The following is a 26,226-nucleotide window of genomic DNA, read 5'->3' as shown; positions in this document are numbered from 1 at the left end:
TAAACTGTATTTTTCAAACATTGATTTTTTATGCAACCGCATTATACTGTTAAGCCTAATTAATCTATTTAGTGTAGATTTAAGTGCACAGATAATAGAGGCAACAGACCTTTATATAGCTACAAACAAAGTCATCATGAATTCAGAATTAACCATTCTTGTTTTTGGATATTGCAGTGATTATTATAAATGATTTATCCAAGCACATCTTTTTTTTTTCTCCATGTGCCCTCATTTGGGTGCTTCTCAGTCCTTCTGAGGTTTCAAGGCTAGAATCCTGCTCAGCATTAAACACTAGAATGAGACAGTCTAGTAAGTCTGCATGGCTATGTTACGAAAATACTATTAAAATCACAATCTGAAGAATACTGAAAATCTTTATATTTACTATTAATTTTTAAATTTAAAGATTTGATTGCTTCTGTCCTCATTTGTAAGTCGCTTTGGATCAGAGCGTCTGCTAAATTATTAAATTGAAATGTAAAGTAATGCATTTCTACTGCAATAACATTTCTATTAATGCAATTGTCTGTGGTCTCCCATTATGCACAGTTTAGTATTATGTGATTTATTCACACCAAAACAACAGAAAACAATGGCTTCATCTTGCATTACATAGACATTGGACAAGCTCAGTAACGTTTAATTTTTCATGGATCTGAATGTGTGCAAAGGTTTGTGGATATTTGAAGGACACAAATGATACATCTGATGCATCCTTCAAAACAGGCCGAACGAAGTACACAAAATGAAGACTGCCCACTAAAGATCCTTCAAATTGAGACATCCTTCAACAGAGCCGGATGATGTGGCAGGGGAGAAAAGCACCCTTCCGATTGAGGAGCACTCATGATCTTAAATCAAAAACATTATCACCTCCCCCGATGACATCTCTTCTCTGATGATGTGTGCGGGACAATAATCCCTCCCCTCTCAATCTGTCACTCACATAAAATAACAGCAATTAGTAAATGACAATGATCCAATCCATTCCAAATGGACAAAATTAAGTCTCACACAATATTTTTGTTTCACTCAGATATACGTCACAGTAGGAAAGAGAATACTTCCATTTAATGCTGACCCACCAGCATTTTTTCAACAGGGTTGTTCTAGTTTTGGCTGTTTATTGGATTTTGAGATGGGGGCGTTGCATCTCAAAGGTGGAGGCAAATAGAGCAAAGATGCTTGCAAGGGCAAGTTTGAGCAAACTAAATGATTTGGAGAAGTCTGTCGTGTTCACCTGAAGGTCCAGTTATGTCACTTTGATTGAACATTAACACGAGGTATAAATATACGGATGAATGGTTTACAATAGTGCATTTGAAAACAGATAGGGTGAATTTCCATTTCATGTCGATTTTAATCTCGCTCCCTTCTACCAGTATGACTACAACTCCCACAATCCACCGTTCCTTGAATCAGAAGCCGCGCATGCGCTGTTGCTTTTATTATCTTGTTCTCCCGCAAGGAATAAATGAAGAGACGCCCGAACGTGAGCTGATCTATATAAAACAGTTTAACGCGGAAAGTGAGTAGCTCGTACTCAAATGTTTTCATTCATGGAGTCACACGACACCTAACTGTGATTCTCGCCAGGCTGCGGGGTCCGCCATCAGGGGACTGGAGGCCGAAAACACGGCAGACGAACAGGACATGCAGTGGTGTTTTTGTATGTAAGAGGTAGCTAGCTAAGCAGGGGATTGGAGGAGGAAGAGCAAACCGTTGGAGAGTTTTCCAGCACCCCCCCCCCCTTTGGCAGAAAGGGACACATCTGCTGTCATCCATAGCGACCTGCCGTCAGGAAGGATGGCGCACCTCCGCGACATGCAGAACCAGGTAAACCCGCAGCGGAGTCTGTTCCTTCTGCATTCAGGGGTACAGGGGTGTACTCTCATAATCAGTCAAACCACAATAGTGTTTATTAAGCCTGGCATGTCATGACATTCTTCTGTGTAGAGTAATTGAGGGCTGTCGTAACGTTATGTTGTGTCTGAGTAATCAGTTTTAATGCAGATCATTGGAAAGGAACGTCTGTTTTTGTTCCATTTCATGTCATGTCTGTTTCATTTTAATTGTGTATATATATCATTATATATACACATATGTAAATAGTTCAGATGCTTCTCAAACATGTATAGTAGAGCATCCCAATGGATGTAATGTAATCTCTAAGGGTCCACAGTAAGTAACTGATTATTGAAGTTCATCTGCGTCTGTCATTATATCTCACATCGTTCCTCTGCTGTCTCTCTCTCTCTCCAACAGAATTCCCGGCTTGATCCGGAGGAGTATTTCACGAAACAGGAGCGCATTGGAAAGGGGTCTTTCGGTGAGGTCTACAAGGGCATCAACAATCGCACTAAAGAGGTGGTGGCCATCAAGATCATCGACCTGGAGGAGGCGGAAGATGAGATCGAGGACATTCAGCAGGAGATCACGGTGCTCAGCCAGTGTGACAGCCCCTATGTCACCAAATACTATGGCTCATATCTGAAGGTACACTCCCCCATTGTTTGGGCGCCGAGGCGTGTACAGACAAACAATAGTAAGAGTTTTTGAATGTCAATACAGCAAGTCAACATTAAGTTGCTTTCTTAAAGAGTTAGTTCACGCAAAAAATTAAATTCTGTCATTGATTTCTCACCCTCATGTCTTTCCAAACCTCTAAGACCTTCGTTCATCTTCGGAACATAAATTAAGATATTTTTAATTAAAATCTAAGAGCTTTCTGACTCTGCATAGAACAGAACGCAACTGAAATGTTCCAAGGTCCAGAAACATAGTTAGGACATCAATAAAACAGTCCATGCGACATCAGTGGCTCAACTTCAATTTTGTGAAGCTACGAGATTTTTGTGCGCAAAGAAAACAAAACTAACATATTTTATTCAACAATTCTTTTCCCCAGTTTTTGGAGAGTACCATGACACATGCACGCACTTTTCCCAGAACATAAACAGTGTTGTTTACGTTTAGCATGTGCGTAATTTCTCCTGAACGTAAACAGCGCTGATTCTTAAAACTGCTCTTTGCATGAATCTGAAGAACATTTTAATAACTTTTTCCAACTATAAAGAACTTTTGTTGCATTTGAAAGGTTGCATGGATGATAAAGGTTCTTCATAGAACCATAAATGCCAATAAAGAACATTTCTTTTAAGCCACATGATAAAATGTCTATATTGAAATATGAATCCTATATACAACAAATTTCAAATGACGTTTAAAGAAATAGCACTTGTGTTATTTTTGCCATCGTCTGTAGGGAACTAAGCTGTGGATCATCATGGAGTATTTAGGAGGCGGCTCTGCTTTAGATCTTGTAAGTAGAACAACAGTGGCTCTTCAGTTATGGGAATATTTTATGTGTGTATTCATGAATTCTTTAATGGCTTTCAGCTTTAGAAATTACATTTGTCTTCTGCTTTCCTCCACACGTCTCAGTTGAAACCAGGACCGCTAGAGGAGACGTACATAGCCACTATATTGAGGGAGATTCTGAAGGGACTGGAATACTTGCATTCGGAGAGGAAGATTCACCGTGATATCAAAGGTGTGATAACCTACACGTCTGCCTACTCAATTAGGCCGGCAAGGAAGTGCTTCATATTTAATCATCTGCTTTCTGTGAAATCTGAGTTCCGTGCTAATGATTCATGTTCGGATCTTGTGGCAGCTGCCAACGTGCTGCTGTCTGAGCAGGGAGATGTGAAGCTGGCAGACTTCGGGGTGGCGGGACAGCTCACAGACACCCAGATCAAGAGAAACACTTTTGTGGGGACTCCTTTCTGGATGGCTCCAGAGGTCATCAAACAGTCCGCGTATGATTTTAAGGTGAGGAGATCCAGATTAATGGACTTTACTCAGCATGTGGCAAATGTGGCTGCAGAGCTGTGAAAACACTGGGGTGGTAACACTGTTACAAGTTTTTTTTTTTTTAAGTGGTAGGCATGGAAACTGGTCACTAGCGTAGTTTCCGTTTTAGCATAGTAGCAGCTAATCATATTTTTTTCACAAATATTTGTATTATAACCAGCTGAAGTATGAAGTGAGATGTTTAGGTTTGCGTTTCTGGCTGCAGGCGGACATTTGGTCCTTGGGAATTACAGCTATTGAACTGGCGAAGGGGGAACCCCCGAATTCTGACCTGCATCCGATGCGAGTGCTGTTTCTCATTCCCAAGAACACCCCCCCGACGCTGGAGGGCTCCTACAGCAAACCCTTCAAAGAGTTTGTGGAGGCATGCCTCAATAAAGACCCTCGCTTTGTGAGTATTCAGCTTTTCCGCTGATTATATGACAACGTTTCAGGTTAACTCCAATATCCACAACAGTCTGACGTTTGGAATAATTACAAATATCTTTGTTTTTTTTTTAATGATTTTTGAAAGTCTCTTATGATCTCTAAGGCTGTTATTTAATGGATAAATACAATAATAATGTGAAATATTACAATTTAAAAGAACTGGTTTCTGTCATTCTACTATGCTGATTTGGTGCTCAGTTTTTATTATGTCTTATTGGTGCTCCATTGGTTCTTAAGTTAATATCAATGTTAAAAGCAGTTTTTGTTGGGGAATATTTTGAAGTAAACTAATATTTTTTCAGGATTCTTTGCTGAGTAAAAAGTTAAAAAGTGTGTTTTTATACTATAAATCTCTTTACTGTCATGTTTGATCACTTTAATGCATTGTTGAATGTTAGTCTTATCAAAGTTTCCACAGATATATTAAGCAGCACAACATTCATAATAATAAGAAATGTTTTTGAGCAGAAAATCAGCATATTATGATCATGTGACACTAAAGACTGTAGTAATGATGCTGAAAATTCAGCTTTGCATCACAGGAATAAATTCCATTTTAAAATATATTCAAATAGTTGTAGTAATATTACATGCTTTTTATTGTATTTTTCATCAAGTAAATGCAGACTTGGTGAGCATAAGAGACTTAAACATTAAAAACAATCTTAATTATTCCAAACTTTTGACTGGTAGTGTAGCTTTAATAATAGGTTAAACTACATGATTTTGTGTCCCATCAAGAAGCGGTTGTAGTCAGACATCTCAAGCTTTTTGAAACAAGGCATTAAAAACCTCAAGAATGGCATCACTATTCTGGTTTTGTGCAGCGGCCCACCGCCAAGGAGTTACTGAAGCACAAATTCATCACGCGCTACACCAAGAAAACGTCTTATCTGACAGAGCTGATTGACCGATACCGCCGCTGGAAGTCTGAAGGCCACGGAGACGAGTCTAGCTCTGATGATTCTGATATGTATGTCATCCATCCACATACTGTACAATCAATAACCGCTCTCTAATTCTTCATGATATATTATTCATTTCTTATTACTTGAGTCCTGTCCTTTTAATTAGATATCTGGTGAATTGATCCTGATGATTTATAGTCTTGAAAGGAACAATGTTCTCCGTTCCTCCTCGTACTCAAACAGGGATGGAGATAGTGATGACAGAGACCAGTGTCCCGTATGGACGTTCCCCACAGTGCGGCCCAGCTCTATGAACAAGCTCCAGAAGGGCTACACAAACACAGACTCAGAGGTCAGTGTTCAAACATCTACTTGTTACTTATTATACTTATTACATATTTGCTTTAAAAACTAAACGACATTGGCTGTGGTTGTGTCCTGTCATAGTCGATCAAAAAAAAAAGGATAAATATTGTAATTATAACAAAATTTTAGTAATGTAATTTCATTATTTATGATACCAGTTCATTTCATTTTGATTTTCTCCACCTCAGCAGGTTCCACCATATAAAATGACTGAAGAATGATAGAATGCTTGAGAACATGTATATGTACTTATTAAAAAAAGTGCTCCTTTTCATCTAAAAGGGTTACTCCACCCCAAAATAAAATTTTTGTCATTATTCACTTACCCTCATGTCGTTCCAAACCTGTAAAAGCTTCGTTCGTTGAAACGAAGCTTCGTTGGATGAAAACCGGGAGGCTTGAGACTGTCCCATAGACTGCCAAATAAATAACAATGTCAAGGTCCATAAAAGTATGAAAAGCATCGTCAGAATACTCCATCTGCCATCAGTGATTCAACCGTAACATTATGAAGTGACGACAATACTTTTTATATGCGAATAAAACAAAAATAACAACTTTATTCAACAATTTGTCTCCTCTGTGTGAGTCCACATCACCGTAGCACCATTTTGGTGAATCTGAGCTGTACTCATGCAGCGTACGCTCTTCTGTGTCAGCTGCGCTGCACAGATGCGCTGTTTTCTATATATGTAGAAAATGTATCCTTGTGGCGCTGCTGACACAGAAAAGCGTTTTCTCTTATTTTTGTTTTCTTTGTGTACAAAAAGTATTGTCGTCACTTCATAATGTTACGGTTGAATCACTGATGGCAGATGGACTATTCTGACGATGCTTTTCATACTTTTATGGACCTTGACACTGTTGTTTATTTGGCAGTCTATGGGACAGTCACAAGCCTCCCGGTTTCATCCAAAATATCTTAAATTGTGTTCTGAAGATGAACAAAGCTTTTACGGATTTGGAACGACATGAGGGTAAGTGATTAATGGCAAAATTTTCATTTTGGGGTCGAGTATCCCTTTTAGAAGAAACTGTTTATCTGTTGTGGTTCCCCAATTTAGTTATTTTTAACTAAAACTAAAGCCATAAAAACATTTTCATTACTTGAAATGAAATAAAACATTCAATTCAAATTAAATTTTCAAATTTGATTTCCTATAATCGCTAAAGCAATATTTATCACTTTCTTTATGTAATAAAATAACGAAAACTACAACCAAATAAAAACTATATACAGACATAATTTTTTTTTTTTTTCAAAATTCCAATGAAAACTCATAATATCAACAGAACCTATCAGTGATATAAAATAACAGTGCTGTGGATCATTTACACAATTTTATTTTGCCATTGGCTTTGTACTGAAGTACCAGTACTTCTGACATCCCTGCATGAAAGGTGAAGTTTCGCTTTGAATTTGTTTTACAGGCAGCAGAGACGGTAAAGAGGCAGCCCAAGTCACAATGTCTGTCAGCGCTGGTCTCTCCCATCTTCAGAGAGGTAAAAGTCTTAAACTCTCACGTATATAATCAAACACCCTGACTGGAGATTCTCACTTCTCACTCTAACTCTTAACACTATCCCTTTTTTTTATCACGGTAGCTACTAGCAGCAGATAAGGCAGCAGTAAAGTGTAATAAACTGTGATAAGCTCTGTACGTTGTAGAGTTAAGTGTAAGTCTGTCTGCTCTCCAGCTGAAAGAGAAGAGGAGGGCATGTGGAGGAGGAATGGGTGCCATAGAGGAGCTGGAGAATGCCTTCAACCTGGCAGAAGAGTCCTGCCCTGGCATCTCTGACCTCCTGGTCACACACATGATGGAGAGAGTGTGCAGGTGAGTGGGTTTTAATCAAAAAAGAACAAAAAAAGTACTGTGGTATAGATAATACACCAACAAATGCATTTGAATGTAATATTTAAAAATCTTTTGTATCAGGTTTGCTCTGAATGGCAACACCACGCCATCATCACGGTGAAGCCCCGCCTCTGCTGCTGCTGCTCCTCCCTCTTCCCGCCCCCAAAATCATCATCATCATCATCATCGCCCCGTCAGGACCACACAACACGACCGCCCATCATTCTCCCTCTTACCCCCAGAGATCTTTTAATTAGTTATGATTCAGTATTTTTACAGTTTTCTTTATAGAATGGAAAGTATTTAAGAGAAAAAGCCATGTCATTGAGCGAACTGTGTTTACCTGTTAGATCCAAATCCTATTATAAAGTGTTTATGGAAACATGGTGCTTGTGTGGTTATTGGTGTGATTTGTGGTATGTTTTGAGCTCTTCAAATATTAGTTCACACTTTATTTTAGGGTGTCTTTGTTACAGTGCAATTATACATTGAAAAACAGAGCACAACGTGTACTTACTGTAGGGTTGGATTTGGGTTCGTTTTAGGGTTAGTTGCATGTAATTGTGCATAATTTACTGTTATTGCTAAAGTAGGTTCATTTAATATGTAAAAAGGACATTGTAAAATAAAGTGTTACCAATTATTATTTTAATTTAAAACAAAAAAATACAATTATAAAAGGTTCATCATAATAAGCCAACTGTAGCATGGATCAAAAGCTCTTCCACTCATCGTTATTATTATTATTAATAAGCTATTACTTTTAAATCAGTTCATGGTCCAATTATGTTTCTTAGCAGCATTTCTTTATCGTGTTATAATTTACGACCTCTAGCGGCCATCAAGAGATACTGTTTTCTACAAAAAACTAAAAACAGCGCCCATTCAGACAAGTCCTTCCTGTCATAATCAACAGCAAATTGAGAAGTGAATAGCAAAAACGAAAAGGTCAAACCCCAAAACTGTTTCAATACAAAATTTTATTACAAGATGATAGTCAATAGTCAATAATGGTTTAATAGAAAGTTCTCAAGTGAAACATTAGACCTGGAATGTTAACAACTGCAGTTTTCATGACCAAATATGGAAAGCAAATTCAACTGTATAAAAAGTTATATTTGCTTTTGCGTAACAGAATTTTAAACATTTTAATTTTCATTATTAATGATGTGGAATATTTGATTTAACCACAGGAATAAGATAAAATATTTTAAACATAGATCCCAAAGGGAGGAGGTAAAAACTTGGCATGCATCAAGGTCGAAGAGCACAACAGCATATTTCAATGTATCCGAATTTCACTCCACTAAGTCAATTTTACATTGCACTCATACCAGAAGAAAGTCTGATAGAAAATAAATGACAGTATGCACTTAAGTACATATAAAAATCAGCGAAATGAGCTTTAACATTAGAGAGCAATGTATTCTTCTTCATTAGACGGCACAGGGAATGAATCATGGGTCACAGTAGAATGTTTTGCATCCGTTTGGGGACCATTCAACCGAGCAGCACATATTTCAAGACTTCATACAGGGAAGAGAGAAGTACAGAAAACTCCTGTTCAGGAGGACAGCAATCTCTCTGGCAACACTTAGGAACAGTATACAATGGTTTCTCCAAAAACTGCCACCATGACACTCAAATTCAACAGCTGCTTGTATTTTCACAGTGTTTCTTTAGCTAGATGGGATAGAAATGACTCTGAGTGGTCATGGAGCTACTCTACTATTAAAGGTGCTCTACATTAGAAGATTATTTTCCCAGCAGCATCTGGCTTTTGTAACAGAAAGAAAAAACAAGTTTTCTTAATTACTGATGGTTTTTGATTACTTGAACGGGGAAAAATTTATGAATATTAGCAACAGCATTTAAAGAAGAAAAAAAAAACTTGACAAAACATTAAATCATACAAGAGTGAAAGAAACTAAGAAAATGGCAAGCAAGATGAACTAAGGACCAGTCTCTCCACTTTTTCCACATTTAGCAACACTTCCTCTTCTTGTTTCCTCTTCCTCTGGGTCAAGCTCGATTGACAGGTCAGCATCTATGAGAAACACAAACAAAAACCAGACCCACCCCCACTTGCATATTTAATAAAAACAAATGGCCAATTTGTCTCTGAATGGTCAGTTACTCAATATGATCAAACTACAAAACTGATGCAGTGTTATTAAAGAAAACATCAACTGCTGAAGACCAGTCGGTTACTGTACTGTGAGCACAGACTTGGTTATGATGATCTGGGTTTTAATGTATGTTTGTAATGAGCTCTTACCGTGTTTCTCACAGGTGTGGGCTGTCTCCATCTCCGTCTCCCTGTTTCTGCATCTGCGCCTGCATCTTAGCGATCATCTCCTGCATTCGCCTCAGCTGAGAAACACACAAACCGTGTCACACACCGAACGTTTGTGTTATTAGCATTCAGCTTGGGTTTGGTCTGAGAGATCATACCTCAGCCTCCTTCTCCTGCAAGATCATATCCTTGTCCATTTCCTCTGGCTCCGGAGCTTTCCTGCACGACAAAGCAGGTATTAAGAGATGCACGCACAGCTGAACTGAGCACTGATATGTAATAATAAACAATCATTTGTGACACACACAGGCTTCACAATGACTTTCTCCTGTTGTCGAAACAAAACTGTCGAAAAAAAATTAAACTCTAATGAAATGTCATGGAGCTTATTTAGTCTATTAATCAGAATTAAAAGCATATAAATATTTGCTTTTTTTGCAAAACTATGTTCATCACTTAAGATTAAACTGCTTCAATGATAGGAAAATATAGGACATGAATTGTTCATTTGTGCTGATTTTGCAATGAATATATAAATACAATCATTCATTGACAGCTCTTAAAATTGCACATCATTTACATCAACTAGCAAAATATTATTTGCTAAATGATGAAAACTGTGATTTAACAAACAACAGGACAAAAACTGTATTAGTAATCCACCAGCAGAGTGCTTTGCGTTGCAAGACAAGAAAGACAAATCCATGTTAATAGTGCAAGTATATGACAAGCGGAGAAGAAAGTAACGGAGGATGTTGTATTTGAGCATTTGCATGAGTGAGACTGAAACAGAGTCGGTGTGCAGTAAGAAGAGCAGAGCCAGTGTTAGCGTCAGGCTGAAGGACAGGTGCAGCAGTACCTCCCCCTCCTATCCTCTGATGAACACAGATCCAACAGCTCGCTGCACATCCAACACAACACACCTTACAACTCTAGCTCTAGTCTCTAGAGTGTATGGAACACAGTTTATCAACTGATTCAGCTTAAACCAGACCTTTCATTTCTGCTATCAAATGACTATTTATATTTGTCTTCAGCGAAATGAGAAGTGACTATGTAAAATGTGCTATTTTAATACATCCGCTTAGTCTTGCCAGGTTTGGGATATTCAAATATTCTGTGGCTACACTTCTTTTTTCATGGAGGTTGAGGGAGGAGGTGAAGAAAGACAAGCAGAGCAGTACATACGCAGGCGACAGAGGCAGAATATAACCGTGGGAGGACAACCTGCCGCCCCGTTTGAGGCGCTCCGAGCGGAAGTTCTCGTAGTGAAGGTCCTGAGTAACTTCCTGCAGGTCCTGCATGTGGGTGCTGGACGGATGACAATAACCATCAACAGACAATAATAACAGACCGAGGAAACAGTACATTATCTTAGAATGAAAATGAGGCTGAGAGGGACAGAAGTTCAGTGCATTTTAATATATTTAACTGTTTAAAGGTACAACTCATATTGTTTTGTAGACTAAACAATCAACTCAAATTTTCTTCACAGCCTCGTTTTTTTGTGTGTATGTAGATTAGAATCAAGAATTTGAGAACACTGAAAAGCAGATAACTTTAAATGACTTACATTAGCATGGTGCGAAGTTTGAGGAAGTCGTTGTGTTCTGGGTTTTCTACCTCCACCACACCCCATGGGTACAAACGCCCTCTCACTTTCTTCCCCTTAGCCTCAATCTGCTGGTTGGATCCCACCACGGCGAACGGTATGCTGGCCTACGACAGAAAAGATGAAGAGGAACTTTAAAAAGACAGTGGCCTAGCTTGGATGCTTGGTACTCTCTCCTAAAGAGCAGGAAACAGTAAGCATCAAGTGATCACAAAAAACTGACATCTTTCACCCTCATGTTGATCCAAACCGGTCTAAATTACAATTCCCAAAACCAGTCCGAATAATTCTCACTAAATGCTTAAAAACACTGCAATTATTTGATCATAAATGACGTAAAAACAGCAATATTGTGAAATATCATGACAATTTAAAATAACTGTTTTTATTTTTTTTAAATGTGTTTTATTCCTGTGATGGCAAAGGTGTTCAAAATGATTCTTTGATTACCACAATGCACTTTTGTAACATTAAAATGTTTAAATGTCACTTTTGATAATTTTTAATGCTTCCCTGCTTAATTATATCAGTATTAAAAAAAATCTTACTGACCCTAAACCTTTGAACAGTAGTGTATGTTTATGGTGCTTTTGTGTTTTTTTGGGAATTGTTTAAAACACATGAAGATATTTTTTATTTTGGCTGAACTGTCTCTTTTAAATTATACAAGGAAAAAAAAACACATACCTTGAGAATCCGGGTCTGCTCTTTGAAATCTTCATCCTCATCAGACTCGGCATCAGGGAGGTGATAGATCTTGATGCCATGCTCATCGATTTCATCCAGAATCTAGAGCCCATAAAGAAATGCATATAGCCAACAAACCAAACACATGATCGATCCATCTTTGGAAAGAAGTCTGAATGGCTTACTCTGCGCTTGAGTCTCTCTCTCTCCCTCAGCGTCAGCGTATCTGCTTTAGCAATAACAGGAACGACGTTCACTTTGTTGTGAATGGCCTTCATGAATTGGACATCTAGAGGCTTCAGCCTGCAAAATTGAAGCATAGGAACATCAACCATTTAAATCCTGTGTGAAGACTTAAACTCAGTGAAAGGTGTCAGAAAATGTCTTTCAGTTGAGTAAAAAAAACAAGAGCTCACCCGTGCCCCAGAGGGGAAATGAAATAGAAACAGCAGTGCACACGGTTGTCCACAATGTGCCTGCGGTTGAGTCCACTCTCATCATGCAGGTAGCGCTCAAACTGGTCATCGATGTACGAAATAATGGTGTTAAAACTGTCCAAGAAAAGACAGAGCACATCATGAAACACTTGAGGGATCTAGAAACAACTGAAACATTCAAGGAGTTTTAACTGCCCCATTCCCGTTTAGATCAGACCGAAATAATCAGGATCTTTTTAAAGATAAACTAGTATCTCTCGTCACATCCTTCTGAAAGAATAGCAATGTTCTCCTACCTACACTCTCAGACAACTTATATGTTAATGTTGATATCTGCATATTTTGTCTGTATCTAAATGCAGATTTTTTCAAATTGGAAAAAATCAATGCAAAAAATAGGATGCTGAAAAAGCAGACGAGCGCTGTGGCACTGTAAAACAGGAGAGTAAAGGTAGCAAAACATGGAAAATGCACTAGGCCTTCCAATAAAAAGGCTGAAATGATTTTAACACACATGCTAGTGATATATTCTGTCGAAACCGGGGCATTAAAATGTCAAGTTTCACTTGTATAAAACTTGTGTGGCAGAATACAATTCCTTTTTCAGACACGAGCTCTTCAATATCCTTTTTTCTGCTGTTTTAGCGCTCAAGTGGGTCAGGGAGCAGTCAGGAAGAGGTCACACATGTTTCCTGTCTCAACCCCTTCCACTAGCAGAACAGCATTCCCAGAACTCAAAAAAAGAAAAAAGACAGCCGCTTCCTTCATTCCTCCACTGCACTCTCTATTCTTCATGTCTCCAGTTACACCATTAAGTGTCTCTTTTCATAAAACAAAAAAGCCAGCCAAAGCTCTCTTAAAGAGACAGCAAAAAATAAATAAACTCATTTACTCACTCTCATACTATCACAGAGATGCATATAATTTTATTCAAATAAACACAAATGAAGATTTCTATTAAATAAAAATCCATCTCTGTGAATACACTAGTGCTCAAAAGATTGCGGTCGGTAAGATTTTTTCAAATCTGATAATTTTATTCAGCAAGGATGCATTAAATGAATCAAAAGTGAAAGTAAAGACATTATAATGTCACAAAGGTTTTCTATTTCATATAAATGCCACTCTTTTGTATTTTCAGTAACACTTTGGTATAGGGAAGAGCCTAAAAAAAACATCTTCCCAACCCCAAACTAGTGTAAAATTACATATAAATGCAAATTAATATACACTAAAATGTTAAAGGTCTAAAAAGCACATTATGACTGTAATCAGTACAAACCAACGGATGAATACATGTCTTCTACAGCAAAACAATGCATGACTATAAGTGTGCTGAGCATTGTTAACATTTATAATGACCATCAAAGTAATCCTCACCAGTCCTGGCTGTTGATGGCATCACCGTATCCAGGCGTGTCGACCACAGTGAGACGCAGCTTCACTCCACGCTCCTCGATCTCCACCGTCGAGGCCTCGATCTGCACCGTGCGCTCAATCTTCTCTGTAAGACAAGAGCACATATAAAAGCCACATCAAACAAGACTCAGATCCAACCTTGTGTGCAAAACTGCCTCATAAACATCAAACCACATGTGTTGAGATATCTGAACCTCTGATGTGAGTTAAAACTCTCACCTGCAGCACCAGGAATGACCCTCTCTGGGTAGAGATCAGTGAGGAACAAACTGTTGATCAGCGTGGACTTCCCCAAACCAGACTCACCTGAAAACAACAGAAGTGCTCATGAGGAAACACTGAATCATTACACCAGCTACAAAAACACTGACTGCATTTCCCTTCGCAAAGAATAAACCGCATAATGTCAAAGCAAACATCGTAGACTTTATCGTTTCGTGCAATCATCTGTTTTGTGTTCTCAGTCTGTCATCTGCCTTCCATCATTTGCTGAAGCTGTGCAGCAGTGAAAGGGCCGGCCGGCGGAGGTTCTGCATTCCTCTGTGATTTATTTTAAGAGATGATGGGATGACTGTACAATGGACTCTGCTGAGCGGGCAGCTCCCGGTCACCCTCCCCCACAGCAGATCTCATTTGTGTGTTAACAGCTGTACACACACACACACACACACACACACTCACACAGATCTGAGGGGAGAGTCCCAGCCATCTTAAAAAAAAACTAGGATTCATCGTCGCTGTGGTGCAGCCAGACTCTTGTTCCCACAGTCATTTTCATGATGCAATAACCATTTAAACATGAAGGACTACGTTTTCTACTACTAAAATGTGTTTTCCCTCCAAATATGGAAGCTGATGTTTCTAGGATATGACATTTCTTCTTATGTTCACAAAGAGTTATGCTGCACACTTTATGCTAATACTGCAGAAAAAAAAGAAATAAGACAGACCTGAACACAGTTTCTCATAGTTATAATATAAATTACATGGAAAAACTAATGGTGTATTGCTTGTATTTGAAATAAACACAGTGAGGAAACATTAGAAATTCAATTATAACTGCATAGACGGTTTATATTTATATGCACAAGAGAACTGTTCTTAACCGGATTTTAATGTTAAAGCTGCGATGAAACAATAGTAGCGACAGATATTTTCTTCTGTATAGTGACATACACCCGGGAGTAACAGATTATTAAAAAAGAGAAAAAAAAATGTATGTCGGGAACTTGGTTCTATGCATCGGTTGTTAAATGGATTTTGATATGTGGGTGATGCACACAAAAATGGAGGGAGATGAACGTGAGCTGGATTAATTATTCACAGTATTTAGAAAACAGGGTGAATTTTTTATTTAATGTTGACTTTAATGAGATTAGACAGCTGTACTTTTTTGTATATGAACTATGAGCTCATTTTTTGAACTACGACGCCCCTTTTTTAATCTATGTTAAAATATACTTAAAATGAAATAACAGTATTAAAGTATGTAAAATTTGCATATTTGTGATTTTATTTGTTCCTGTTTCCTCTAAATTTAGAATAGTTTTCAGCACAAAAGTTATTGGTGAATCATGATTTGTTTGTTAAAGTTTCCATACACATATTTCATGCACAATTTTGTATATACACATGGCTAGTGAATGAGACCCATTGTTATATGGTTGACATAATGGGAATATTTGAAATCTTTATCCAGGAGGAATGGCAATTCAGATTATACAAACAATAATTGAGTTGTTCAAGAGTGTGATTGGTGTTTATTGTCAATAATTCTGTTTATAACAAGGCACATTCCAAACATCACATCAATGCTACTTACCCACCACCATGAGAGTGAACTCAAAACCCTTTTTCACTGATTTCCGATGTACTTGATTCGGTAAATTCGCAAAACCCACATACCCAGGAGTCTCTGGGTTTGTAAGCTGTCCCTGCTGAGCATAAGAGAGCAGAATAACACATTTAATAAGTTTTAATGCAATGCTCTCTGAAATACTTGATTCTCTCAAATACAATTCAATTCAGATCTTTTAACATTTTTTGAACCTCCCCAGTTTCCTTGAACATCAATCTCTACATAAAACTAACACCGTGCACAGCATCCACCCGTCTGCTCTCATTTCCTTACCTTCAGTTTATCGGCTTGAGACATTTCGAGCTTGAACAAAACCTGAAAAAATATATAAAGATTTTTTTAAAAAAGGACTAAAATATAAATGTTACCACTTTACATTAAAGACCAACTCTAGGCATTTTAAAAAATGGTCCATCAAAATGAGCTTACATGCACAAGAAAGCGTTCGATGAAAAGGTTTCACAGCTCTACAGGAACAGGAAGTCAGTTCCTGTCTGCTAGCATCAGTCTCACCACAAACCTGCACCAGCCATTTTACGTTAACTGCACTAAAATCTAGACTATGTTTACTCATTTTAATCTTGATAAAGTAGTTTTGAGATGCCCATATTTTTGCTGAATGCAGTTCAAATATTTAATTAGAGCAGAGATTTTCTACCAGGGGCCTCAAAACGACTGAAATACAAGAGAAAACCAACATTACAATAATCTTAAAAAATCTTTTAATAAACCCCTCAAGACAAGAACTGTTTTTTTTTCTTTCCCAGGGTTCCCACTTGAAAAGTGAGGTATAGTCCAATATTAAAATCATGATTTATAGACCTGAAAGAATTATCTTGTAACTTCATGTACATTTTTTCAAGTTATGACATATTGTATCAGATAAAAATACAGTCAAATGTAGCATGCACACACACACACACACACACACACACACACACACTGAAGTGAATCACTACATTTTGAGACACAGTTTGAGACTCAAACATGATGAAATGCCCCAGACATAAAGATTAGATAACTCAGGGACAGACAAAAACCGTATAAATCAATATTAATCAAATAAGCAGAGACTGAAGAGCGATGAAAGAACTTGATATGGTTGGAGTGAACATTAACTAATTATTAATAATCATTATTATTACTAGTCATATTCTCATCACCTACATAGAAAAATTTTTTTACAATCCGCAGTAAAAACAATATAACAGTATTTAAACAATAAAATGGTTAAAGTGCTGATATGATGAGTTTGCGTTTTATTCGATCAGAACAACGATTTTTAATAATGTTGTTCAAAGTAAACAGCTCCTCGTTCCTCCAGTACGTAATCACTTTGGCAAGGGAGAAACACATATTTTTTGTTAGTCTTATCGCGGTAAAAGTGAGACTCTGTAATGTAAATGTTGTGGACTGCTGCAGGACTGTGGGTTTGATTTCTCTCTCGGCTGCGCACTGTGACACACCTCTGATAACGGAGCTCGTTCACACAGGACACGAACGACGCGCTAATCTTCAGACAAGCGTTAGATAAAACCTGACCTATGACCTGAAGCACAGAAATGAGCTGGATTAATGGTTTCGATCTACCTTTCAGTCGCTGAAAATCTTGAGTTCGGTACCGCGGGAGGTTGAGGAGACGAACAGCCCAAATTCCTGAGATGCCGGAAAACTCTCACTGAACGCCGACAGCAAAGCACAAGTGTGAAGTAAGAAACGAGAAAAGGGCTCGTTCCAAAATAAAAGTCCTGTTTCAGCTCCGTATCGAAGATCATTATAAGTGTTGTTAACAGTCTGAAATTATGCACAAAACTATACTTATTAAAACATAAAACCTACATTTAAAATAGGGTTATTTCAATATTTGTGTATCTCTTTGATTTCTTTCTTTTTTCAGTATTAATTACATGGAGATAAACAAAGAAATATAATGTGTGTAGTATTTTGTTTAATATTATAGAATTTCAACTCTAAATTTGATTATAATTGTTTAACAGTTTTTTTTATCTGTTTCAGCCACACTACATTTAATTCAGTAGGGCAACAAAACTAAATCAACGATTTTAGATTAAACGTGATCTTCGTGACATAACTCAACAACAGCATATAAGAAATAATAGCATATAATAACATTTAAGACATTATACAAACAAGTAAATTATTTTGAGCATCCAATGTATCGTCAATGGTTTAAATTACAGCCATATACCCTATATTCAGAATCTCACAGATATAAAATCTATGATTGGCAGTGACCTCCAGTGGTTATAAACAGTAGACAGTTGGTCATTATGAATTTTACAGAAAAACAAAGGTATTATACAGCACAGGATGCATTTAAAAAAAAAAAAAAAAAAAAAAAAAAATATATATATATAGTATATATATATATATATATATATATATATATATATATATATATATATATATATATTCCGTCTAATTTATTCATAATGAATGGTGATTACTTTTTTCTTGTTGAGAGTAAATATAACGTTTTCTCAAATAATTGTCTTACACAGACATTAGAATATGACACATACTGAAGATTATCAGACATTATTCTTTCTTTCTCTCTCATGCATACACAGACATACCTTGTGAGACAGAAAACTGCATCCAAAAACTCTAAATCTTTTTCTTTTCATAACAAAACAAGGTCATATATCAAAGCAAGTAACATGCCATGATAAACAGCAACAAAGATTATTTTAGAGGTATTGAAAATAAATAAGACCTTCTGGATTAAATATTTAACTGTAATGACATATGACACTGATATGTGACACCAAAAAAAAAAAAAAATAAATAAATAAAATAAAAAACCCTGCATCTCTGCATTCTGTACATCCCCCATCAACTCACACTGAGTAAGTATTGCCATGCTTACAGGGCACCTTTTAAGTTAAAGCTCAGTTTAATTTGCTGTGGCGCATCTGAAGTCTTTAGCCTGCATTTAGTGCTTTTCGTAGAAATGCCTTATTGCAAATGTCTCTAACTGACTGCTGACTGCTGTGATTTGGGGCTTGCAGATAGGCAGGCAATAACGTCCCCTGGCTTTATCTCCAGTATTAATTTCACAGGGACGAGAGAGTGGCTGGGGATAGATCATGACACCTCTTAGGATTTGAGCTGTCTCTGTCAGTCCTCCAACATGTTTTTACCACCAGTATTTCCATGAAAGGCTATTAAAGTAAAGCTTGACTTCTCTCAAATATGATTAAAATAAGCACATGATTTATCCCCCAGAGCAGAGGAAATCTGGAGGATTGCTCTGGAAGAGGTTTTCAAAATGCACCGCTTGAAGGTGTCACTAGTGCTTTACTATACTGAAGAAAGTCAGAGAGTAATCAGAGTTTTATTTCATGCTTAAACGCCTGTATTTACAGATCCATGCAGAGAAAACATAGTGTAGAAATTGCTTGAAATAATTTTAAGTGGTCAAAGGATTTTTGTTGCATGTCAAACTGTGTATATGTATGTGTGTGCATGTATTTATGTATATGTGTGTGCATACTAATGTTTCTATTTGCACGCTTTATTTTTATATACACTTTTTCTCACATTTGAGTACAATTTTATTACAGTGTATGTTGTTACTTTCTCTTTTTAATCTATTGTATACGTTATATTGATCATTATTATTATTATCACAGATATTGCAATGATGCAGATATTTATCAATCCCCCTGGTGGTGGGAATTTAATTAAAAAAAATATATATATATATCTTTCCTTTCCACCCTCATTTAGTTAAATGCGGAGAACATAAATAAAATAAAATAAAAATAAATAAAAAAGAAGAAGAAAGTTCCTTCAATGACTGTATCTTCTGGACACTCTCCTTTTATATATTTTTTCTCAAGCACTGCATTTTCCATCTTCCTTATAAATTTGAAAAGATACTTCTGAGATGATATATAAAGGAAATTATATTTTGGGTCCTGGGGTACAATATCACTTTTTCTTGGAGGAAAAACAGATTATGCTGGTCAATTTGTGCTGTTGGCGACTATAATCTAGCTAATCACTCTCCACAGGGAGCATATTGTCTCATGCAATTTCTTTCTGAGAGTTGTAGAATGCATCCAAATATGCAGAACACAGCTATATAAACTATATGATGATAAAATGACACTTTCAATTTTTCCTGGTGCATTGAGCAAATATTGAACATATAAACATATGAAGTTAACATATTACACTTATGATTACTTATTTAAAACCTAAATGAGTTAAAATGTTATAAACCTTCGTAATTTTAAAGAAAAGTGCCTAATATTTATTGGTAAATGCTAAACTCTTTTCACACTACTTGTCATTTGAGGTGATAAAAGAAGGCATCTAAAAGCAGGGTCTAGATTTGATAGCTCTTTCAATGGCTATTTTATCTACCTGTAAAAGTCAAATGAAAAGCAATCAGCTTCACAGCATGATCAGTGCCACCCTGTGTCAAAAATCCCTCAGTCCAGGGAATAAAATCTCATGATGGACACAGCAAATCACCAGCTGTCCTGTGGTCAGTTCATGCTCCTCTCATTTATCTGAACAATTCACAAGCAGTGGGCTTGAGGCATACATTAGGAAGGAATCTTTCCTTTGACATGGAAGGATTATTCATGGCTAACATGCTTATCCATGGCCAGAATATCCAGGCACCTGCAGATGTTCTTTTTTGGACATAATGGAAAATCATTTCTTTAGACTTCAGTCATTGTCATGCACTTTGCATTTTTACCAAATCACAATAGTTGGAAGGGTGAATTATCTTAGTATTATTTTGTTTCTTTTCTGCATTGTAAATAATCCAGTTCTTCATTCATACATCAGTTTATGATTAGAACAAAAACCAGCTGTTAATAGAGGAAAAGGTTGTTTTTGAGAATTTGCTGCACAAGAAACATTATTAATATTGTTAATTATTTTTACATTATTAATCATTATTATTTTGATATTGATGCATTTTTCCAGGGTTCTTTGATGAATAGAAAGTTTAAAAGAAATTATTTATTTGAAAGTAAAATCTTTTGTATAACATTATGAATGTTGCAAATGCTTCAGTATTCTTCTGGGTGTAGGTATTTTGACATAGAATACTTGACATAATTTTATATAAGTGTAATGTTTGTACTTCATTCTTAAAAACTGATCCACTCTGCAGGAGCATGGGAAATTCACTGGCCAAAGCAAGAAGGTGATTAAAAGAAAAATAGTTGAAAAGGAAATGGTTGTGGCTTCTACAATACACATTTCCCCTTATGCATTCATATAACTTTTAATCTAAATTGTTGATTGCAAATAAAATTCATGGACATGTTATGCTTAAAACAGCCTTTGTTGTAAATAATCTGTCAGCACCAAGGACAGAGTTGGCTTAATAGTCTCTTCCTTGCACTGTAAGTTCAAGTGTGTGTGTGTGTGTTTTGAGAAAGCGGCTTACCTAAACTTTTATAGCCAGCTTTAAAGTCATTTTAATTTCATTGAGTCCCTCTTTTTGCAGAAATCACTCTTTCTGGTGTCATTGTAACTGTATTATGTCGCACACGCGCTGATTGGGCACGAGAGGTGATGATGTGTCAGAGCGCGCACCTCGCGGCAAAGCTTTCTTTGAAACTCTCAAGAGATTTGAAACAAACATCTCACAGACCAAGCAGTCCTTCATACGCTTCAGTTTCAGTGGCAAAAAAAATCTGCCTTTTAAACACCGCTGCACATCTCACCTCTCCAGAGGAGGAACCCTCTCTTTCCACAGATGATTTCAATGAACTTTCAGGTGTTATAGGAACTTTTTTTTAAACTCTGTGACGCAAAGCAGCAAATGAACACGAGAAACATGATGAAGCAGCCCATGGAGCACATCAAGAGACCAATGAACGCGTTCATGGTCTGGTCGCGAGGTCAGAGAAGACAGATGGCACTGGAGAACCCAAAGATGCACAACTCTGAGATCAGCAAGAGACTCGGCGCCGAGTGGAAGCTGCTCTCTGAGTCTGAAAAAAGACCTTACATCGACGAGGCCAAAAGACTACGCGCCCAACACATGAAAGAGCATCCAGACTACAAATATCGACCGAGACGCAAAACTAAAGGACTGCTGAGAAGAGACACGCTGCTGACTTTACCGCGTCACGGCGAGCAAAAACTTCAATCCATCTCAAATTTGGACAAACCTCGACCCCTTTATTCAGCTGCGTCCATGCAACATCCTTTCATGGAGCCGAGCCGGCCAACTGTTAGCAGTGCTTTTCAACCTGAAAAACTTGCTTTAACCCCGGGCTCGTTGGCTTTCTCTTCAGCTTTTGTCTATCAGAGTGGACACCGGTCCTTCGGGAGTCTGGGATGCTCGGGTCAGTACGCGCACACTCACCTGTCACCTGCAAACCCCGGATACCTGCTGCCCTGTAACTGTTCGCCCTGGTCTTCTTCCAGTCTCACACCTCCACTTGCCTATATAGTGTTTCCAGGTATGAGCCAGACTGCGGTCAGCTCTACAGCGCTGTGACTCATTCATTAAGATGTCTTCAGTATCGCGGAAAGTGTTTTTTTTTTTTTTTAAAGAGAAACCGATAAGTCTTTTCTCAGTTCAAGTTCAAGTGCAGCTAGAATAAATGTTGATTAAAATACGTTTAACTATTATTATTAATAACAATTATATCTGTGTTTGTTATGTACTACGGGATATTTGTTTTCACATTGTTATAAAGCCCATTTGCTAAGCTATTATTGTAATAATGATAAATGTTACTGCTCAGAGCCAAAGATGACTTTTAACACAATCAAATGCAAGACACTGAGTTATGATTTGAATAGTCTTTGTATACTGACAGTTTATCTTTACTTGAACATTTGTATATAAATGGAGCGAATAACTGGTTCAAAGACATTTTCTACATGCTAAATAGCCAAAAACAGCAACAACAGCAACACACACATTACGATGTTAGTAATTTAATATGACCTGCTGATTTGTTTAGTGTCGGCTATCTGTAGGTATTTTTAGCAGTGACTACAGCATGGACATTTCAAATAAAACACTTGTTTATTCAAAATAATTACTGTATAGGCTACACAATATTTTAACATTATACAACAAAATTGTATAACGAAATTTTTACTTACATTTAATTTGACCTAACAAAAAAGTATCAGTATTTGACATATGATAATTGCTATTTATTGACATACGATTCATCCAGAGGGTGTTATATATAACATCGTCTGACCGCATTCAAAAGCTGTGACTGAAATCCTTAAAGCAAAAAAAAAAACAAAAATACATTGTATCATTAACCTTTCAATTGTAAACAAATTGTCAATTGTCTGGCAAATGCTTGTCAGTTTGTTTTCCATAATAAAGGCATATTTTAGCTAGCATTCCCTGGTTTCAAGTGCATTACCTTTGTGTTTTTTCCTTTGTTTTCTTTCCCATATCCAGAAATCTTTGCATGTTATTTCATCTTTTTGTCCTTTATCTATTCTCTGCCCTGTCCAATGTAATATATTTATATTGATGTTCTAATTACAAATATGGGTTGCAAATCAGGGTTGAATATTTAGCCCAATGAATAAAGCTCTATGGCTTTATTTGATAATCTATGAATATGTATCATTGTAATATGTGAATTAATAGAAGCACAAGAGATGGGGGATGGAATCATCTATCTAATTTATTTAAGACAATTCTATATAGCTCCTAAATAATTGTATATAATTCATATATATATATATATATATATATATATATATATATATATATATATATATAGTTCATCTTACATTTGGAATTTCTCACTAAAGCACTACACACACACACACACACACATTTTCTACAGAAACTGCAGATTATGTCTGGAACATATCCAGATGATTAACTACAATAAACAAGCTACAACTGCATGATATCATGCAAAATCATAAAGGTGTTTTTTTTCTTCATCATTTATTGGATGATGTACAGTACTATACATCTTACCACATGCACCTTAATGCTATTAAATCCTATAACATTTTTTGAAATCCTCAAATGGCTCACGTTTTCTAGGCTGTCCTCACAAATGTCATTAGTTACTCATGGTTGTCAGACTCTTTTCATCATCTGCTGATTCTTCATGCATCAGTAATTGTCATGTATTAAGCAGAGGAACAATCAGAGGTGAAGAAAAGGCAAAAATAAGACTTTGTCTAAAGTTAATTGTTTACTCACTAAGTCAAAATGATCCTGTAACTAGGTGTGCATTGTAAGGCCTGTCTGAACTGTTCTTAGATATTACACATCAAGTGACTTCAGGAATAATTTGCGTTAGTGTTCAGAGAGAGGGCGCTTATGATGACTCCTTTTATATTTTTGTTGAAAGTAGGTGGAACTATGACAACTCGATGCTCATCAAGCATCACTTTATGAGTGTGCATGTGAGCCTTCACACTATAAAAAGCAGTCTCAGCCTGTCCAGCCTCAGTCAACCTCAACACTTGTCACCACCAACTTCACCTTATCCTAGACGAGAAACGAAGACAGAAGCAGAATGAGTGCCACAGTGCTGCAGACCACAGGTTTTGTATCAGGCGCCATCGGTACGGTTGGAGTTCTTGCTGCCACGGTTATGGAAGTCTGGTGCACCGAAGACCAGGAGGAGAACAAGGCAACCTCCAACCACCATTATATGGGCCTGTGGAAGGACTGCGAGGTGTCCCAGACTGGACTCACCGAGTGCCAACCTCTTAACAGCTACCTGAGCTACTCAAGTAGGTTAACATAATGCAAATTTCTGTGTACAAACCCAATAATGACATCCTATTCATCAAGTCTATTTCTGAACCTAAATTTGGACATTTGTGCTGGAAGTGACCCAAAAATGAAAATTCTGTCATCATTTGCTCACCATCATTGTATGGAACACAAAAGATATTTAAAAATGTTAGTAACCAAACAGTTTCAATTCCTATTGATCTCCATTATATTTTTTAACCACATAATCAAATTCAATGGGAACCGGATTTTCAAAATATCTTCTTTTGTGTTCCACAGAAAAAAAGAAAGTTATGCAGGTTTGTAATGACGTGAGAGTGAATAAATGACAGAATTTTCTTTTTTGGGTGAACTATCACTTTAATAATAAGTTTAGGATGAAATAAAATAAAAAGCATTGATATTCTATATCTAATGTTCTGCTTTCTTTTTTTTCCCTGTATTTTTTCAGGAATCCTTCAGGCTATAAGAGCTCTGATGATAGTGGCGATTTTAGTAGGTGTGATTGCAGTGTTCATTGGATTCTTCTGCCTAAAGTGCCTCAATATGAGAAGCATGGATCTACTGACCAAGGGCAAACTGGTGCTAAGCGCAGGGATTTTGTTTATCATAGCTGGTAAACAAGCTTATTACTCAGTATCTAAACTAAACCCCATTGATCTTTCAATTAGTTTCTATTATGTTTACAAACGGTTATTGTTACAAAAATTCCCAATAATACACATGGTCCACATCATCTTTGTTCTTTTCAGGCATTTTTGATATTTCTGGATCATCAGTGTATGCTGATCAAATAGTGCCTAGTTTCATGATGCAATACCCAACCCAATACAATCAAAAGCAAGGACAGAAGGGAGGAATAGATTGTGGGAATGGCATGGGCCCGGGCACAGGTGCGGGCGCGGGCACGGGTGTGGGTGGAATTGACTTATTTGCTTCCAGGTAAGATGAAAAAAAAATGACTTTTCACTCACATGATTCACAGGTGTCTGTTAACTTCCATTAACTTCCATTTATCTCTATCTTTGTTTTGAATGGTCAGGTACACATTTGGTCCTGCCCTCTATGTAGCCTGGGTAGGTGGAGTTCTGTTAATTTTGGGAGGAATTTTGAAATGCATCGCATTCAATACAATGCAAACGTAAGTTTCATTCCAACACAAGCCTTCTATCTATCTATCTATCTATCTATCTATCTATCTATCTATCTATCTATCTATCTATCTATCTATCTATCTATCTATCTATCTATCTATCTATCTATCTATCTATCTAATTAACTAACTAGCATGTTCTATTTTAGCAACACTGATAAGAGAGACGGCTATATTTACAATGCCACAGCCCAGTGCAGTGGGACAGATGAAGACTGTCGCCTCCAGAGAATAAGAGGAGAACAACAACAAATTTAATCAAAGAAAAAAAAAAATTCTTGTCAGACCTATGTAATGCCTTGCACAGATGAACTGAAATAATCTTTTTGAATGCTGAAGATATTTGCAGTTAAAATGTGTTAAGTGATTTGTAATGACTTGATTGTATAAGGGTGAATTGGCCAGGGTGAATTGTGTGTGTCACAGGGAGTGTAACAGGTTCTTAAGATTCAATAGCTAATCATTGTAAACAATTTGCTGTTTAAAATTATAATAAACTTTTACCACAACTGTAATTGACATGATGCAGCTGATTTGCTTTGGTTGAGCCCAAAACATTTTCTTCAATTAACAGAGGATA

The 26,226-nt window shown here is 36.9% G+C and overlaps 4 protein-coding genes across 8 annotated transcripts; 3 read left to right on the top strand and 1 right to left on the bottom strand.

Annotated features, from left to right (window-relative positions):
• The first annotated feature begins 1,393 nt into the window (after positions 1–1,393).
• Positions 1,394–7,820, top strand: LOC109081118 (serine/threonine-protein kinase 25-like). Its single transcript, XM_019096119.2, has 12 exons — positions 1,394–1,531; positions 1,600–1,839; positions 2,269–2,499; positions 3,269–3,325; positions 3,448–3,556; positions 3,680–3,837; positions 4,085–4,270; positions 5,136–5,281; positions 5,460–5,568; positions 7,014–7,085; positions 7,281–7,417; positions 7,520–7,820. The coding sequence occupies exons 2-12, from the start codon at positions 1,810–1,812 to the stop codon at positions 7,557–7,559; spliced, it is 1,275 nt and encodes a 424-aa protein (XP_018951664.1). The 5' UTR covers positions 1,394–1,531; positions 1,600–1,809; the 3' UTR covers positions 7,560–7,820.
• A 578-nt stretch (positions 7,821–8,398) lies between these two features.
• Positions 8,399–17,478, bottom strand: sept2 (septin 2). Of its 5 annotated transcripts, none has more exons than XM_042718151.1 (13): positions 17,338–17,478; positions 16,021–16,062; positions 15,712–15,823; positions 14,109–14,195; positions 13,851–13,974; positions 12,450–12,584; positions 12,219–12,336; positions 12,034–12,135; positions 11,308–11,453; positions 10,923–11,045; positions 9,893–9,953; positions 9,717–9,811; positions 8,399–9,485 (listed from the first exon to the last, which is right to left on the bottom strand). In XM_042718151.1, exons 2-12 carry the CDS (start codon positions 16,042–16,044, stop codon positions 9,725–9,727), a joined length of 1,119 nt encoding a protein of 372 aa, XP_042574085.1. In that variant the 5' UTR covers positions 16,045–16,062; positions 17,338–17,478; the 3' UTR covers positions 8,399–9,485; positions 9,717–9,724. The 5 variants fall into 5 exon arrangements, with proteins under 5 accessions (XP_042574085.1, XP_042574083.1, XP_042574087.1 ...); XM_042718149.1 differs by having other exon boundaries at positions 15,712–15,826; positions 17,338–17,477; XM_042718153.1 differs by having other exon boundaries at positions 10,962–11,045; positions 17,338–17,476.
• Positions 17,479–21,284: 3,806 nt separating this feature from the next.
• Positions 21,285–22,795, top strand: LOC109081108 (transcription factor Sox-14-like). The gene has a single exon (XM_042719306.1). It carries the CDS (start codon positions 21,566–21,568, stop codon positions 22,247–22,249), a length of 684 nt encoding a protein of 227 aa, XP_042575240.1. The 5' UTR covers positions 21,285–21,565; the 3' UTR covers positions 22,250–22,795.
• A 1,204-nt stretch (positions 22,796–23,999) lies between these two features.
• Positions 24,000–25,904, top strand: LOC109081107 (claudin-18-like). The gene is made up of 5 exons (XM_019096109.2): positions 24,000–24,489; positions 24,945–25,109; positions 25,246–25,435; positions 25,536–25,634; positions 25,796–25,904. Exons 1-5 carry the CDS (start codon positions 24,270–24,272, stop codon positions 25,902–25,904), a joined length of 783 nt encoding a protein of 260 aa, XP_018951654.1. The 5' UTR covers positions 24,000–24,269.
• Positions 25,905–26,226: the final 322 nt, after the last annotated feature.

This window comes from Cyprinus carpio, chromosome B2 (assembly GCF_018340385.1).
Source record: "Cyprinus carpio isolate SPL01 chromosome B2, ASM1834038v1, whole genome shotgun sequence".
In the NCBI taxonomy this organism is placed as follows: domain Eukaryota; kingdom Metazoa; phylum Chordata; class Actinopteri; order Cypriniformes; family Cyprinidae; genus Cyprinus; species Cyprinus carpio.
This window is presented reverse-complemented; position numbering and strand designations above follow the sequence as displayed.